The 13692-nt window shown below is 45.4% G+C and overlaps 1 protein-coding gene across 1 annotated transcript; it reads right to left on the reverse strand.

The window, feature by feature from the left end:
• Positions 1–761: 761 nt before the first annotated feature.
• On the reverse strand, positions 762–13490 carry ifrd1 (interferon-related developmental regulator 1). Its single transcript, XM_084448097.1, has 12 exons — positions 13304–13490; positions 11951–12052; positions 11661–11742; positions 10618–10742; positions 9342–9499; positions 9181–9231; positions 8769–8947; positions 8345–8453; positions 7828–7962; positions 7323–7451; positions 1459–1554; positions 762–1335 (listed from the first exon to the last, which is right to left on the reverse strand). Exons 1-12 carry the CDS (start codon positions 13332–13334, stop codon positions 1249–1251), a joined length of 1284 nt encoding a protein of 427 aa, XP_084304223.1. The 5' UTR covers positions 13335–13490; the 3' UTR covers positions 762–1248.
• Between the last annotated feature and the right edge of the window lie 202 nt (positions 13491–13692).

Raw genomic sequence — 13692 nt, forward strand, 5'->3', positions numbered from 1 at the left:
GGGAATTGGTATTTGGAGATTGCGTTTGTGGGCCGACCATAACCCAGAGAACCGCCGGTGTTATTGTTGGGCTGTTTACAGACTGTGACGTGTTCCCTTTATCATGCGTCAGATGATTGGAGCGGCCTATTTTTTCCCGCTCTATTAAAAGGAAGCTGTGGAGTCGATCCTCGTGGGAATGCATACCGGCTACGCGGGTTGTGGGCGTCAGAAGTCGCCGTCCCTCTCTGTGGGTTCAGCAGAGCGGCGGTATTCCAAGAACCGTGTCCTTTCCGAGAAATGAAAAAAAACTGATCTCCACGGCAACAGGTTCCTGTTCTGCAGGGGTAGGGGTGTGTGTGTGTGTGTGATTACCTCGGGGAAGGCTTTAAGGCGGCATACACGACTGGTAACGAATCTCCACTGCTGCATCTTATAGCAGGTTTTGAACTGTAGTACCCTTGACTTCTCTATGAATAAGACAATATTAGATACAGTAGGCAAGACGTCAGACACTTCAGGTCGAGTTCTCTTGTTACGCAGCTCCATCCAATCCCTTCCTTTCCACAGTATCATATTATACAGGGAATCTAGTGCACACTGGCTATGGGGTATAGCCAGTCATTACTCTGCTCCAAGTCCAGATATCTAGTTTGTTACATAACACAGCAGGTCTGTCCTCATCACCATGGCCTCATGTCATACTGCAGACAAGGCACTCAAGAGGCCAGTCTCAAGAGTTCAGATCAACTCATATTTATTCACTTCAAGAGAGCCTGTACTGTAACAAAACAATACAAATATCAAGGGAATAATAGAATAATAGTTAATTGGTCAACAAAGTATTATACAAGTTATACAATGTATAATATCAGCATGATTTGGTGTAGTCAAACTTGGTCACTAGTGTTGATAATGTTCACTAACAATATCACAACAATGTGGAAGAGAGGTGTTACTTAACTTAATTCATATAGTATCCTAATGTTTAAATACAAAACAGCAATAATTCATATAGTATCCTAAAGTTTACATACAAAATAGCAATAATGTTGGTGTGTGTGTGTGTGTGTGTGTGTATGTATATATATGTATGTATTTATTCAGCAAATACATGACCATTAATATGTACATCACCAATAGATTTAACAAATGGATGAACGAATAATAGTGGATAGAGGATAGTGGTTGGTCCAATTCAAAATGGGCTAGTTTCCAATAGGCTACTTCAAGTGGGAATCTACAGGGCAGCTGTGGACCTGGACCATTTCAGAACTCCCCCACGTCGGACCGCTTGTCCCTGAACTTGTTCCTGGCCTTGGTCCGCGCCTTGAAAGCCGCGGCGTTGTAGAGATGCTGGGAAGAGCACAAGAGGACATTGACGTCAGCATGGCCAGCATCGCGCGCATCGCTCAGCCGGGAGCGGAAAGTGGGTCTTTTAAACAGTGAGATGTTAGTGGTGGAGGAAAGTGTGCATACCCTTTCAAGGCGCGAGATCTTCATGGCCTTCAGGGTGGCCTGGTCCACCAGCATAGGAGGTCCCAGCTCAAACACGTCACGGATAAACTCATTGGCCTGGGACAGAGGGGAGACTCATTAGGACACGTGGCCTGGGACAGAGGGGACACTCATTAGGACACGTAGTCCATCTATAGACCCTACAGTACAGATCACATTATTTCTGTGCTGTGCAAGTGGTAGTCTGTGGAGCCTCTACCCATGAATGATACTGTTGTTAGTTTGCGGTGCAACATATCAACGTATCAGTTGTCAAAACAAAATGCCAACAAACTGGTTATGCTAGTGTTACCAAATATGTTAAGCTTATTCGAAACATTATCTGACTGTCGCAAATATCAGCCATCCAGTCACGAATGATGGTCCCCCAAATCATTTTACAACATTTATGATACTACAAAGAGTAACTATGATCAGTGGGGAATAAGGTTTCATTGTGTTTGGCAGTTGATACGACCGGAGCCGTTTTCCGTTTTGGCGGTAGAAATCCGGAGCTGCGTTCTAGTGTCATGGGCAGATCCCGAGGCTTTTGAAAAAAAACTTCTTGGAATAGGCCTATACTGTAACGCTGTGTTCACTTCACATTATAAAAACCAAACATGTATTATATGGATGAGATGGCAAATGCTGGCATTCATTTCACACCGAATTGCAAAATAGCCTTAAAATCTTTCTTAAATGAACAGAACCAAAACATGATTAAAAAAAGATTACAACATTTCCAACTTGGTAAGAATGCACTGGACTTTGTTGGGTTCATCTGGGTTTGTTTCTGTAGGCTATGCAAATGTAATGAAAATGGCATGAGTGCATTCTGCAATACAATTATTGTCACACAAAGTTATGAAAATGGGGATGTGTGACCTGATATACTGTAATCTCTTAAAATAAGCCATATAATTAGGAAACAAGAGGCAACTTTGAGCAGGAGAGAGGAGAGCATGTGCGCCTGTGTGGGAGAGCCCAGCACTTGACAATCCAACAATCACTCTGAACTATAAAATGATCTTCTGCGTTTATATAACGTTAATTCATATAACGTTAATTCAAAACACTCTCGTTTCCCTAAGCAGGTGGGTGTCTGTGCTGTGAGAACGTTAATTCAAAACACTCCCGTTTCCCTAAGCAGGTGGGTGTCTGTGCTGTGAGATGATGAGGGGCTATTATTAAAACTCGTAAGTCCCATCGTTGTGGGCATGATTTCCATGTGTCCCAGTAGCAAATGGGCCTGGTCCCCGTCCGGTGGTTGGGGACTGCTGCTCCAAATGACTGTTTTACTTTTTCAAGTGTACAACCATAACCACTCAGTAGTGTTAGATAGATAACTGTTAGATAACTTGATAACAGATCCTCCCACAGGATCCGTTAACATAATCCTCCCGTCATTTTATGACTCAGCTGTATTAACACCTCCTAATTAAAACGCCTACTTTATCTCGTAACCCAATCCCACTTAATCCACTTCATTTATGATTAAGTCCTTCTCGTGCTGTTTTGCAAGCTAAATCCAAATCATGCATGTTGTCCAAGTCCCGTGTAGCCTCCCTCTATGGTTACAAACCCCATTTCTGGCCCTGACACTGTCCATTTAAATTATTTTGTATATTTAAAAAACAACAATATCAACGTCTCTGTACAATCAAATCAGGAGCTGAGGTGGCTATGGGTATTTGTTTGGGGATGGGGCAGACCTTTCAGGAAGCAAAGCCACATCAGACAGCCTGTAAGAGGTGAGAAATACATCAATGGATAAATATCACTTTTTACATGTTTAAATGGCAAAATCTTGGATGTAAAAAAAAAAAGAGAATGTGCATGAAGGTGTGAAGAAGCATAGCCTATTTGATTGAATAAATATGTTTTCAGTTTTTATTTATATAATAGAACAGTTTTTTTTGTTCATTGCCTCAGGGCAACATCATGCAGATGTAGCACTTTTGTTAGGGCTATGTTACCCTATAGGTTGAAAATGTGCTGGATTGGATAATTAGCAGCATACTCAATGTTTTTGCCATTCTATCTACTATTACTTATAGGAAATGGACACCTCAACATTTTATGGCCGCAAGAATGCACATGTTTAAGTTAGGGTCATTCCGTCCGACACTGAGGACAGTGAGCTTGAGGACAGTGACAGTGGGGAAGAGTAGACCCCAGAATCAGGTTCGAGAAGCAGTACGTCAGGTGTCAGTCAGTAGAGTAACATGTAGTGTGTGTGTGTGTATGTGCGTGTAGGTGTATATACACATGTTCGTCTGTGTGCATGCCTGTGTATGCATCCGTGTGTGTCTGTAGATGTATGCATGTGTGTGTGCTCATTTGCATTTGTGTATGCATCAGTATGTGAAGGAATTATAGAACCAATTCAATTCATCCTGGAGATGAGACTGCTGATCAACAAGAGGGTGAAGATGCAGAGGAAAATGAAGATGTGCCCTCTGAACCAGATGATGTTAGACACCTTCCCCGGTGGAGAATGAATATATGTAATGATATGAAATGAATTGAATGAAATTGATATGAAAATTGAATACACAATTGTACTTTCTCATAATTGTTGCTTCATTTATAAAACATTGATTGAAAATCCATTTGTTGATATTTCTTGAAATAAAACTGTTTATAATGTATCTTTTGCATGTTTTTCCTCATTCCAATCAGTATTATGTACTATTGAAAACCTTGGTGTTTTAGTACCCTTGTTGCGCATCGTTGCCCTGGGGCAACAAACCAATATCTGGTTGGGGGAGGGGGGGGGGTTATGATTGATATATTATCAGGGACCCCCCAAGCTCTCAAAGTGGGGTGAAATATTTTTTCCACATTTAAAATAAGTCATGCCATAGAGGGCTAACATTAGTGAAAGTGTAGCTCGACAGCCATGGACAAACATTGGTTGCCCTGAAATCAACTGTCTAATGCCTCGTCTCTGCTTCATTAGTCCACCATCCCTGCAATCAATCTTCTGAGCTGGCGCTCAAATAGTAGTTCTGTGAACATCATTTTTCAACAAATGTTCTAGATCTGTTTTCCATGTTGATCGCTGCCAGTAGCTAGCTAGATAGCTAACGCGGCTAACGTGACTGTGATTGCCTAGCCTCGCGTCATCAGGCTCTCCTCGTGACAGCCAGATGAATGGCGAAACAATCATAACTAGTTTTCATTGGATAAACTGTCCCAATGTTAAAATGTAGGAATTCTAATATAAGCCACTCAAGAGCAGGCACAGCCTACGTCCACCTTTAAGCATTTTGACAAATCACAGGTTAGGTTACATCTCGACTGATGACATTTTTCGCGGTTTAGTATGTGTGGGCTGATTTAATTGGTTGATTTTTCATTTGCCTCGTCTACGGACTGTAATGTGGACCGTTTATTTTCATGAGGCCTGTAGGAGGTGACGGAGCACTACCGAAACAGTAAACGCAAATGAAAATGTAGCGACATGGCAGAAAACTTGACCAAAAAACAAGTCAAAACTATCTAAAAGTCGAGTTTTTTATTTGGATTTGGTATGGGTATGCCAGGCTTACCTTGGCATATAGGAGCAATCGCCACTGAACGCAAGAGCACTTTTCCTTTACATGAAGACGTTTCCACCATAAATTCCCCCCCCCCCCCCCCCCCGCTGTGTTATGGGTGAGGTTGTGTGGTGGTTGTATGGACGTCGTGTTGGAGTATGTTGTCCCTAGTCCTCGCCTGTTACACAGTAGTTCACGTCTGTTGTGTCGAGTTTATGTGGTGGTTGTATTGAGGTTGCGTTGTCCCCAGGGCTGAAAATTAACACCCGCCACCCGCCAACAGCGGGTAACATTTCCATTTGGCGACTACATTTCAGAGGCTATCCACCACGCTGGCGGGTAAATGTTTGTACCAATAGAGTCATGTAATAAATTATGCGTGCGATGTCGCCCCATTCATGCCATAGACCGGCGTTCTGTTTGTTGTGTGTTGCACTTAAATAGCTCCCCCGCTGCACCAAATAAAGTTTTCAGTCACATGACTGTTGCGGAGCCTCGCGCACTAGGAGAGACTGGTGACGCGAGGCTACTCGCGCACAGAAAATCGTTCTCATTTACCTCAGAGGACGCGCGCTACTACAGTCGACACCTACAGTAGATGTGTACCATCCTGTCTCTGGGCTTCCATAGCATACCAAGCCACTGTTTCTCAGAAGGGATGTCTTTGATCGCTTGTCATGTAGCTTATAAACTCTGAAGACAGTACTGGTTCCTCCTTGACTGACTTCACTGGTCATCCAGCCATAGGCGTAGTTTTGGGTATGGACGCTATGGACATGTCCATACCAAAGCCACGGAAACACGAATTGTCCCTACCAAAAAAAATACTGAGTGAAAACTGTAGTTTTTAATTACCATTCACAACTTGCGAAAGCAAAACGGTTGGGAATTAAGGCCAGGTTGACAGCTGCGTTCAGCAAGCTATCCAATCAACAATGTACAGTAGCCTACTTTCCCCCCCTCGCCTCTGTGACCCAGCGAGTGCCTGCCTCGCGAGCTCAGCGTGCAGCTCACAGCACATCGAGCATCGACTGTCGGCAACAGCAGGAATTTTGATTAAGCAGAAGTAAGATTGAAGTTATTGAACAATAGGGAATACAATATGTTGACCGACAATTATTTTTCTGTACAGAGTTGTATCAATGATAATAGTTTAGTTTGCGTCCTACTAAATGCCTATGTAAACTGTAATGTTAGTGCTAGCTGGTGGTGCAGCTAGTCAGAGCTGTACGTATTAGCTATAACGTTAGGTCTCGTAAACGTTTGCTGAGGCAGAGATAAGGTGCTGTAATGTTGTCATAAGTTTTCTTTAGCTAGTAATAAATCAGTTTTGGTATAACCGTTGCAAACTCCTAGGTTTGAGCAATGACTAGCTAGGTTCACTCGCCAACTGAATTGCATACCAGGCCAAATAAACGAGACATCTGGTTTGTTTATGCAATTCAGTCCAAGTCCAGCGTAATCATGTTCATATGCTACACAGAATAGGCTGTAGGCTACACAGAAAAGAGTGTTTCATGTCTGCAAGTAGTTTGATATTGTCAATCATTTCCCTTTTATGACCAGAAAAAATAAGACAAAAATGGACATTAGAATTTTTTGGGTCAAAGCAGCAGAAAGGCAGGACCTGGAGAGGCAGGCAGGAGATGCATCAGGGTTACAGGTAAGATTATAGTATAACAAATGTAGGTTTTGTGGATAAACCTCGTCATTCGTTGTCACATTGCCCAATCAGTGGCGACGGAAATTAATCTGATTCGGCCACCACCCAGATTCAATCCAGACTACGTGAAACAACAACAACCCAGTGTGTCCCTATCAAAGCTCAAATGAAACATACGCCCCTGCATCCAGCTCAGGTTTAACTTTACATGATGACAGGCTGTGAATATGTTACAGTATATGTATTTTGTTCATAAACACATAAAGACCATGAGGTTAAGGCTTGGATCATTTATATCTCATATTTGTGTAGGGTTAGCTAGTTATGGATAATTCTACACCGTGGAAGTGAATGGAAATGAATATTTGAATTTCTATTAATTGCAATGTTTCTAGGCATCGAATTAAACTAGTTTATTTGAAATTTGACTTTGGCCTCTTCCTTAAGCATGTATTCAACATAATACTATTATCTGAATGAAAAGTACTGAAACAGATGTATAATGTGACAAAAAAGGCAATTTATTATTTTGGCCGGTAAAAAATATACTTGGCCGGTGGATTTTCTCATCTACCAGTCCCCTTGGCAGGTGAGCCAAAAGTTAATTTTCAGCCCTGGTTGTCCCCCACCCTACTCCTCACCTGTAGATGGTAGTTCATGCCCGCGCCCACAAACTCTCTGAAGGCGTCGTAGGTCCTCTTCCTGACCCAGCTGTCGATGGTCATCCGCTCCGTCCCGAAACGAATAGTCTCAGTCTGGAAGTCTCCTTCCTGGAGGACACACACAAAAGCGTAGGGAGGGTGTTGACATGCAAGCTGTCCTTCACTTGCATTTGAAGGCAAGAGTTGACATGCAAATAAGTACACAAACAAATCAAGAAAACGCCGACAATCAATGCCGATATCGATTTCGTATAAATTCACGTTACTATAGAAACAAAGACAGGATCAGCACCCCACCAGTCTGTCCAGTGTCCCGTCTGGTTCTGATCTAGGACAAGCTGGACGGTCCGGGCCCTGATCTAGGACCAGATGGACGGTCCGGGTTCTGATCTAGGACCAGCTGGACGGTCTGGTTTCTGATCTAGGACCAGCTGGACAGTCTGGTTTCTGATCTAGGACCAGATGGACGGTCCGACTGACTCACCTCCACGGCCCTGAGAACGTCCCTGAAGACCGACCTCTGCTTCTTCTTGTCTGTCTTGGCGCGGTACTTGTTGCAATCGGTGGCGAGGGCAGCCAGCTTAACACACAGAGGCTCGCGTTGCTCACAGTCAAATTCCTGAGACACACACACACATGCGCACGCCCACACAGTCAGTGCTCAGAGTACTCTAGAGCTGCAAAGACCTGCTAAAGCCAAGGAGACTATATTGGTCAGTAGTGTGGAGTGTGTGACTGACGACAGAGAGCATGTCACTAGCCGACGAATCCAGGGAACAGGGGTACAGGGTCCATGCCTCTACACAGTTCAAACAACAGGGCAATGGTCAGTGTATGCATGTGTGTGTGTGTGTTCGTATATATATATAATTAAGACATACAAGGTTCAGGTCTGTGGCCAGCTCAAACAGCAGGGCGATGGTTGAGTGTATGTGCGTGCGTGTGTGCGTGCGTATATATATATATATATATATATATATATATATATAATTAAGACATACAAGGTTCAGGTCTGTGGCCAGCTCAAACAGCAGGGCGATGGTCTCCCCGGCGGCGATCCTCATGTTGACGTCATCGCTCTCTAGCAGCCGAGGCAGTCTGGGCAGGTGTCTGCGAACGCAATACGTCTGTCACCATCACAACCAACCAACCAATGCCATCAGACCCACAGGCCCAGCCACACTTAAAACCCAGCTGCTCCTAGGAAACAGGGGCTCGGGTATTGAGCTGTATCTGAATACTAGTGGTGTATTAGTTTAGTTTCAGCCTGCGCTTTTATTTATATAGCACCATTCATACAAATCAATGTAGCACATGGCGCCTTCCATAAAATGAGATGGATAACAATATAAATCATATAAACACAGAACAGATTTAAGCCCATCCCCAGCAGGCGGATGGGCGGGGGGTTCCGTCGGTACGTACTTGTGTACGATCTCTTTCAGCTGGCTGGCGGTGCAGATGCTGAGGAGCAGGGCCCAGGAGAGCAGCGCGTTGGTGTGCAGGAGGGTGGTCTGGGGGCCCAGGGAGGGCCGGCTGCCGTCCTCCCGCACGTACGAACTGGTGAACAGGCTCTCGAAGCTCTCCATGGTGGCGCACACCTCCTGGGGGGAGGAGAGGGGAAGCCGTGGCGTTTAGACGGGACCGCTTGACGCCGTTTACACGGGCTAGACTTGGGGAGGGGGGGGGGTCAAGCTAGGTAGGCTGTCATCTGGGTGCTTTGAGACGCGCCCTCCGGCAAAGCGCATAACTGTGTACACACCGCAATTGGATAAATGACAAAAAAGTAACCAGATATAAAAAATTATCAAACCAAATATAGACACAACGGACTCACCAGGATGTCGTCTTCTGCGACCAGAGTGCACAAGCCCAAACTCGTAGCAACCTTACATGGGGGGGGGGGAGTCAACATCAGTTATAAGATCAAGATAATTTCTTGGTGAATTCTAATAACGCACAAGCCGCTTCTGAGAGACGGGTCGGGCGGCGCCTTACCGCTTGTCTGGCCTGGATGTTGGCCGAGCCGTCCGACAGGATGTTCTTAAAGACGGGTTTGAGGCTCTTGAGCACCTCCTCGCTCTCGATGCCCGAGCCCAGCTGGATGCACAGCAGGCAGGCCAGAGAGGCCGCCGCGCGCTGCTCCTCCCCCTTACCTGGAGAGACGGACAGATGGACGGACGGACAGGGGGGGGGTTGAGACGAGAGAAACCCCTGGTTCGGGAGGGCTGCTGCCACATCAGGAATGTAAGTAAATTGGTGACAGTGGCAAAAAGGCTGAGCCAACAGGGAACGGCGGTTCATAGATGCCCTAGGAACACGACGACACCTGGTAGGACTCCTGTTAGGAAATTTACCTGAGGGTCACGTAACGTTTTCCCTCTGACCCCGGGCTCCTTGCGATAACCTCCTCCCCAGCGACAGCGCGGGGCGAGAGGTCATGTTTTCGGTGTGTTTGAACGCACACAGGATTATGCAAAAACTGCCAAGCCAATTTAGCTCCATTCCTTTTTTGGACTTGAGGGAGCTAAAAATGATCCCCATTCATTGTCAATAGGGGGAACGGAAATGGCCATATCTCGACATGGGAAGGTCACAGAGACACAGGGTTTCGACCTGCATAGAGCTCTCATCCTAATGAATGCAGCAATACCAAACATGAACAGCTTGCATGCATGGGCGCAACAGAGCCATGAAATGCATTCATGGACGGAGGTCTGTGCTCTCTGAGCACCATTCCTAGTTCCTCCTTTCATTACGGTTCCCCAAATACCCTCTCACAGGCTTCACATGGGACCCTTCATTTTATTTCTCTAGAAGCTCCTGGTCTCGACACTTATCTATGTTTTATGTACAGTACTTCCTCTAGTATCTCATGGGTTTGCATTGTACAGAAATTCTAAATGCAACAAGCTCAACAACTGAATTCAAAAGGTGTCTCCGACCGGTTTTCCACACTCCAATTATGTGCTCTACATAATTATGTCTGTGCCACAGGTGTCGCGATTTATGTCCAATTACATTGAAGCACTCGGCCTGTATGTGGCCCATAATGACAGTGTCTTTGTTCATGCTCTGAATGAGGTCTGACAGTCAAAATTCAGCCAAATGAATTGAAATCAGCAGTGTAACTGCTCCAACTCCAGTGTGCAGGCGGAGATTTCCACTATAGTTCATCTCTTATCCCTGCGCCTCAGTAGAAGCTCTGTGAATCAGGAAGTGGTGCCGTGTGCTCCGTGGTGACGGGGCGGAGACCAGGGCGGTGCGTAGTTACCCTTCTTGAGGCAGCGCTCTATGCTGTCAGTGATGGTCAGCCGCCTCTCCAGGATGAACTCGTACAGGAGCTTGGTTGCCATGGCGGTCTTCAGGCCATCCAAGGCACCCTGCCTGGTCTTTGCGCTGGAAGATGGCGCGGAGAAAAGATCTGCTTCATCCATATTCAAACAACAACAACATACGAGAGAACGCACTAAAAAAACGCATGCATACAAGACATGAACCACTGTGTACAACAGGGGTCATCAACTGGCGGCCCGCGGGCAAATCCGGCCCGTCAAAGCTTCCCATCCGGCCCTCAGAAGTATTCTGAATATCTAAAATAAATTCTGAAAAAATGATATTCCAATATTGTAGCAACACCAAAAATCATTGAGATCAAAATCATAGGAATGATTTATCAACCCCAACTATATGCACAGCTAAGCAAGTGGGCATTTGTGATGTGAAATGGTGGGCATGATTCGCGCTTCGCAGAGTTCGCGCATGCGCACGCTTTCACATATACTGATGTATAAATTAAGCATTGGGGTGCAGTATAGGTCTTATGAGTCTGTACAGACCACTGTTGGGCAAGTTCCTGAAACAGAGTAATTAGTTACAGTTTACTTTCACAAGAAAGTGAAAGTAATATTTATTTATTTAAATATGATTTGAGTCTGGCCCCCACCGTGTCTGCTGAGAAATTCTGGCCCTTGGACAAATAGTTAAGTAGTTGATGACCCCTGGTCTACAACATTAAGAGTAACTAAGATTGATAGCAACCATAGCTAATAATAGGGTTAGTATCTTGTCACGACACATAGCGGCATTTTTGGGGGGGAAAATGGAGGGATATGACTCGTACTTGCTGTCGTGTGATTTTCCAAACTCCAACGACTGGGACCAGGAAGAGTTCAAGGCACCAAGACTACTAGGCAGATAACAGCACAGGAGGGTGCGTGTGTGTGTTGCTTGTAGGTCTGGGTGTGTGATATCTGGTTCCACCGGGGAGCTCTGACACAGAACCAGCTGACAGAGACACAGGAGGCACCAACTAACCTCTTATCCACAGTGCTGTCAATGAAACCCTTCAGCTTGTACTGGAAATCCTCTTGGGCACTCTCCTCCCCTGCCTCCCCTCCTGGTAGAACACATTATTCACAACATTTGAGTTGAGTGCCATCATCTTCACATCCCCCGCCATGTGGGTTTGATGCTATAAAATTAATGCTTTACGTGGGAGACCCACTTAAAAAAACGTGACATTCGTTAAATACTACAAGGCCGGCATGTGGCCTTGCTCTTTCGTGCTCAGTGACATGTGCACGTTTCACATGCGTGTCACACACCTTCGTCCGCCACGCTCATGGCATCGCTGAAGCTGCTGCAGTGGCTGAGGCTCTCGATGGAGGCGTCCTCATCACTGAAAGGCTGCACAGCACCTTGCCCACCTGGAACACACACACAGGAGAGGGAGAGTTAGGCCATTATTCGATCTACAGAAGGAATCCATTGACTGACCTAATGATTGGGTTAACAGCGATATGTTTTGGCATGCTTTTGTGTTTGATGTGTACATGTCAGTGCATGTCTGTGAATTATCTTACAAACAAACAAAAGAGCGTTTTAGATCCAGCTACATGCTCATGCATACTAAACTGTTTCAATCCTTGGGTAACCTTCAGATGGGTGCCTCATGTTCTAGCATCTCATCTTCAACTCTTCCCGTGTTTGTGGATATAAAATGTTAGCTATTTGATACAGTGTGTGACACTCCTCAATGTCAAGGGCACCTCAGTCTTCTGCTGACTACACAAAAAAACGCTACCATGTGTCAAATGGAAAAGTTAATATTGGCAACACGCATGCTTGTGATAAGGTTATTGTTTTCCGAGTTTTCCGAGTCAGCTTGAAGGCCACTACAGAGGGCCCGAGGTTCCTTTCCACTTGGCTAACCACGTAGATCCAGCTGGTTTCTGAGATTAGGCATGGTAACGCCCATCGACCAGACGCGTCATTTTTTTTCCCAACCAACTTCTGCCATAACCACGCCCCCGCGAGTTTTTATTGGACAACCCTAACCCTAACCCTTTTCCTAACCCTAACCCTTTTCCTAACCCTAACCCAATGAAAACTCGCGGGGGCGTGGTTATGGCAGAAGTTGGTTGGGGGAAAAAATGACGCCGACCAGACCCCGCCTCTTTCCAGCATGGCCCACTGTCCACGTAGCTAACGTGAGCAAGGGCAAATGACAGAAACAGCCTGTGGGGCAGCTTTGTCACGTTAGCTAGCTAGGTTATATTCAACTCCCGACACACACACGGCATTGCTGTGTTCTTAGCAAGATATCATTTAACGTTAATGTTAGATGACTAACGTTAGCTAGGGTACGGAATCATTTTCAAAACACGTGGCACGTATTGATCTAACGTGTCACTAATGTAGCCATGAATATAGCCTGCTAAAAATGGTCAATCGTTTAATTGGCAGTCCTTTGTCCGATGAGGCAGAGCTAGCTAGATGGCTACATAGCTGCTACTGCAATTGAGCATAGGCCACCATGGCACTGTGCGTCTTGTAGTCCTACCTGCGGTTGGTAGTGGTGGAGCTCAATACTGACCCAGTGTTCTTAAAACTACACCTCCCACAGTTCCCGACTGTCAAATGACAGGCCAAAACAACCGGTTAGCGGTTTGGCTTACCCCGGGTATTCTTCTTCTTTGACCTCGGCATTTTCGAGCAGATAATTACAAAAAATATCCTTAAATCAGCCAATACAAGGCCAGTTTTTATTGTATTGTCTGATAAAATGAAAATCTTCCCGTGGCACAGTGGACAAAAAGGAATTGAAAGCGATCCCGGAGAGAGACTGTGTGCCAAGACGATACATTTTCCCTCTACAAAAGCTAGGCAGCGTCGAGGCGCAACGGTCGAGGAATTTATACAGCAGACATGTCACGTGGGCGGAGGAGGCGGGTTCTCCGCGGAACGGACCAATCAGCGCGACCCTTGTTTGTGCCAGTTTATACAAAGAGTATCGAATGCCAAGAGGGTACACTCCATCCATTCTGTTATGGAACTAAAACGCCCA

Source organism: Borostomias antarcticus (assembly GCF_949987555.1).
Source record: "Borostomias antarcticus genome assembly, chromosome: 13".
Classification (NCBI taxonomy): domain Eukaryota; kingdom Metazoa; phylum Chordata; class Actinopteri; order Stomiiformes; family Stomiidae; genus Borostomias; species Borostomias antarcticus.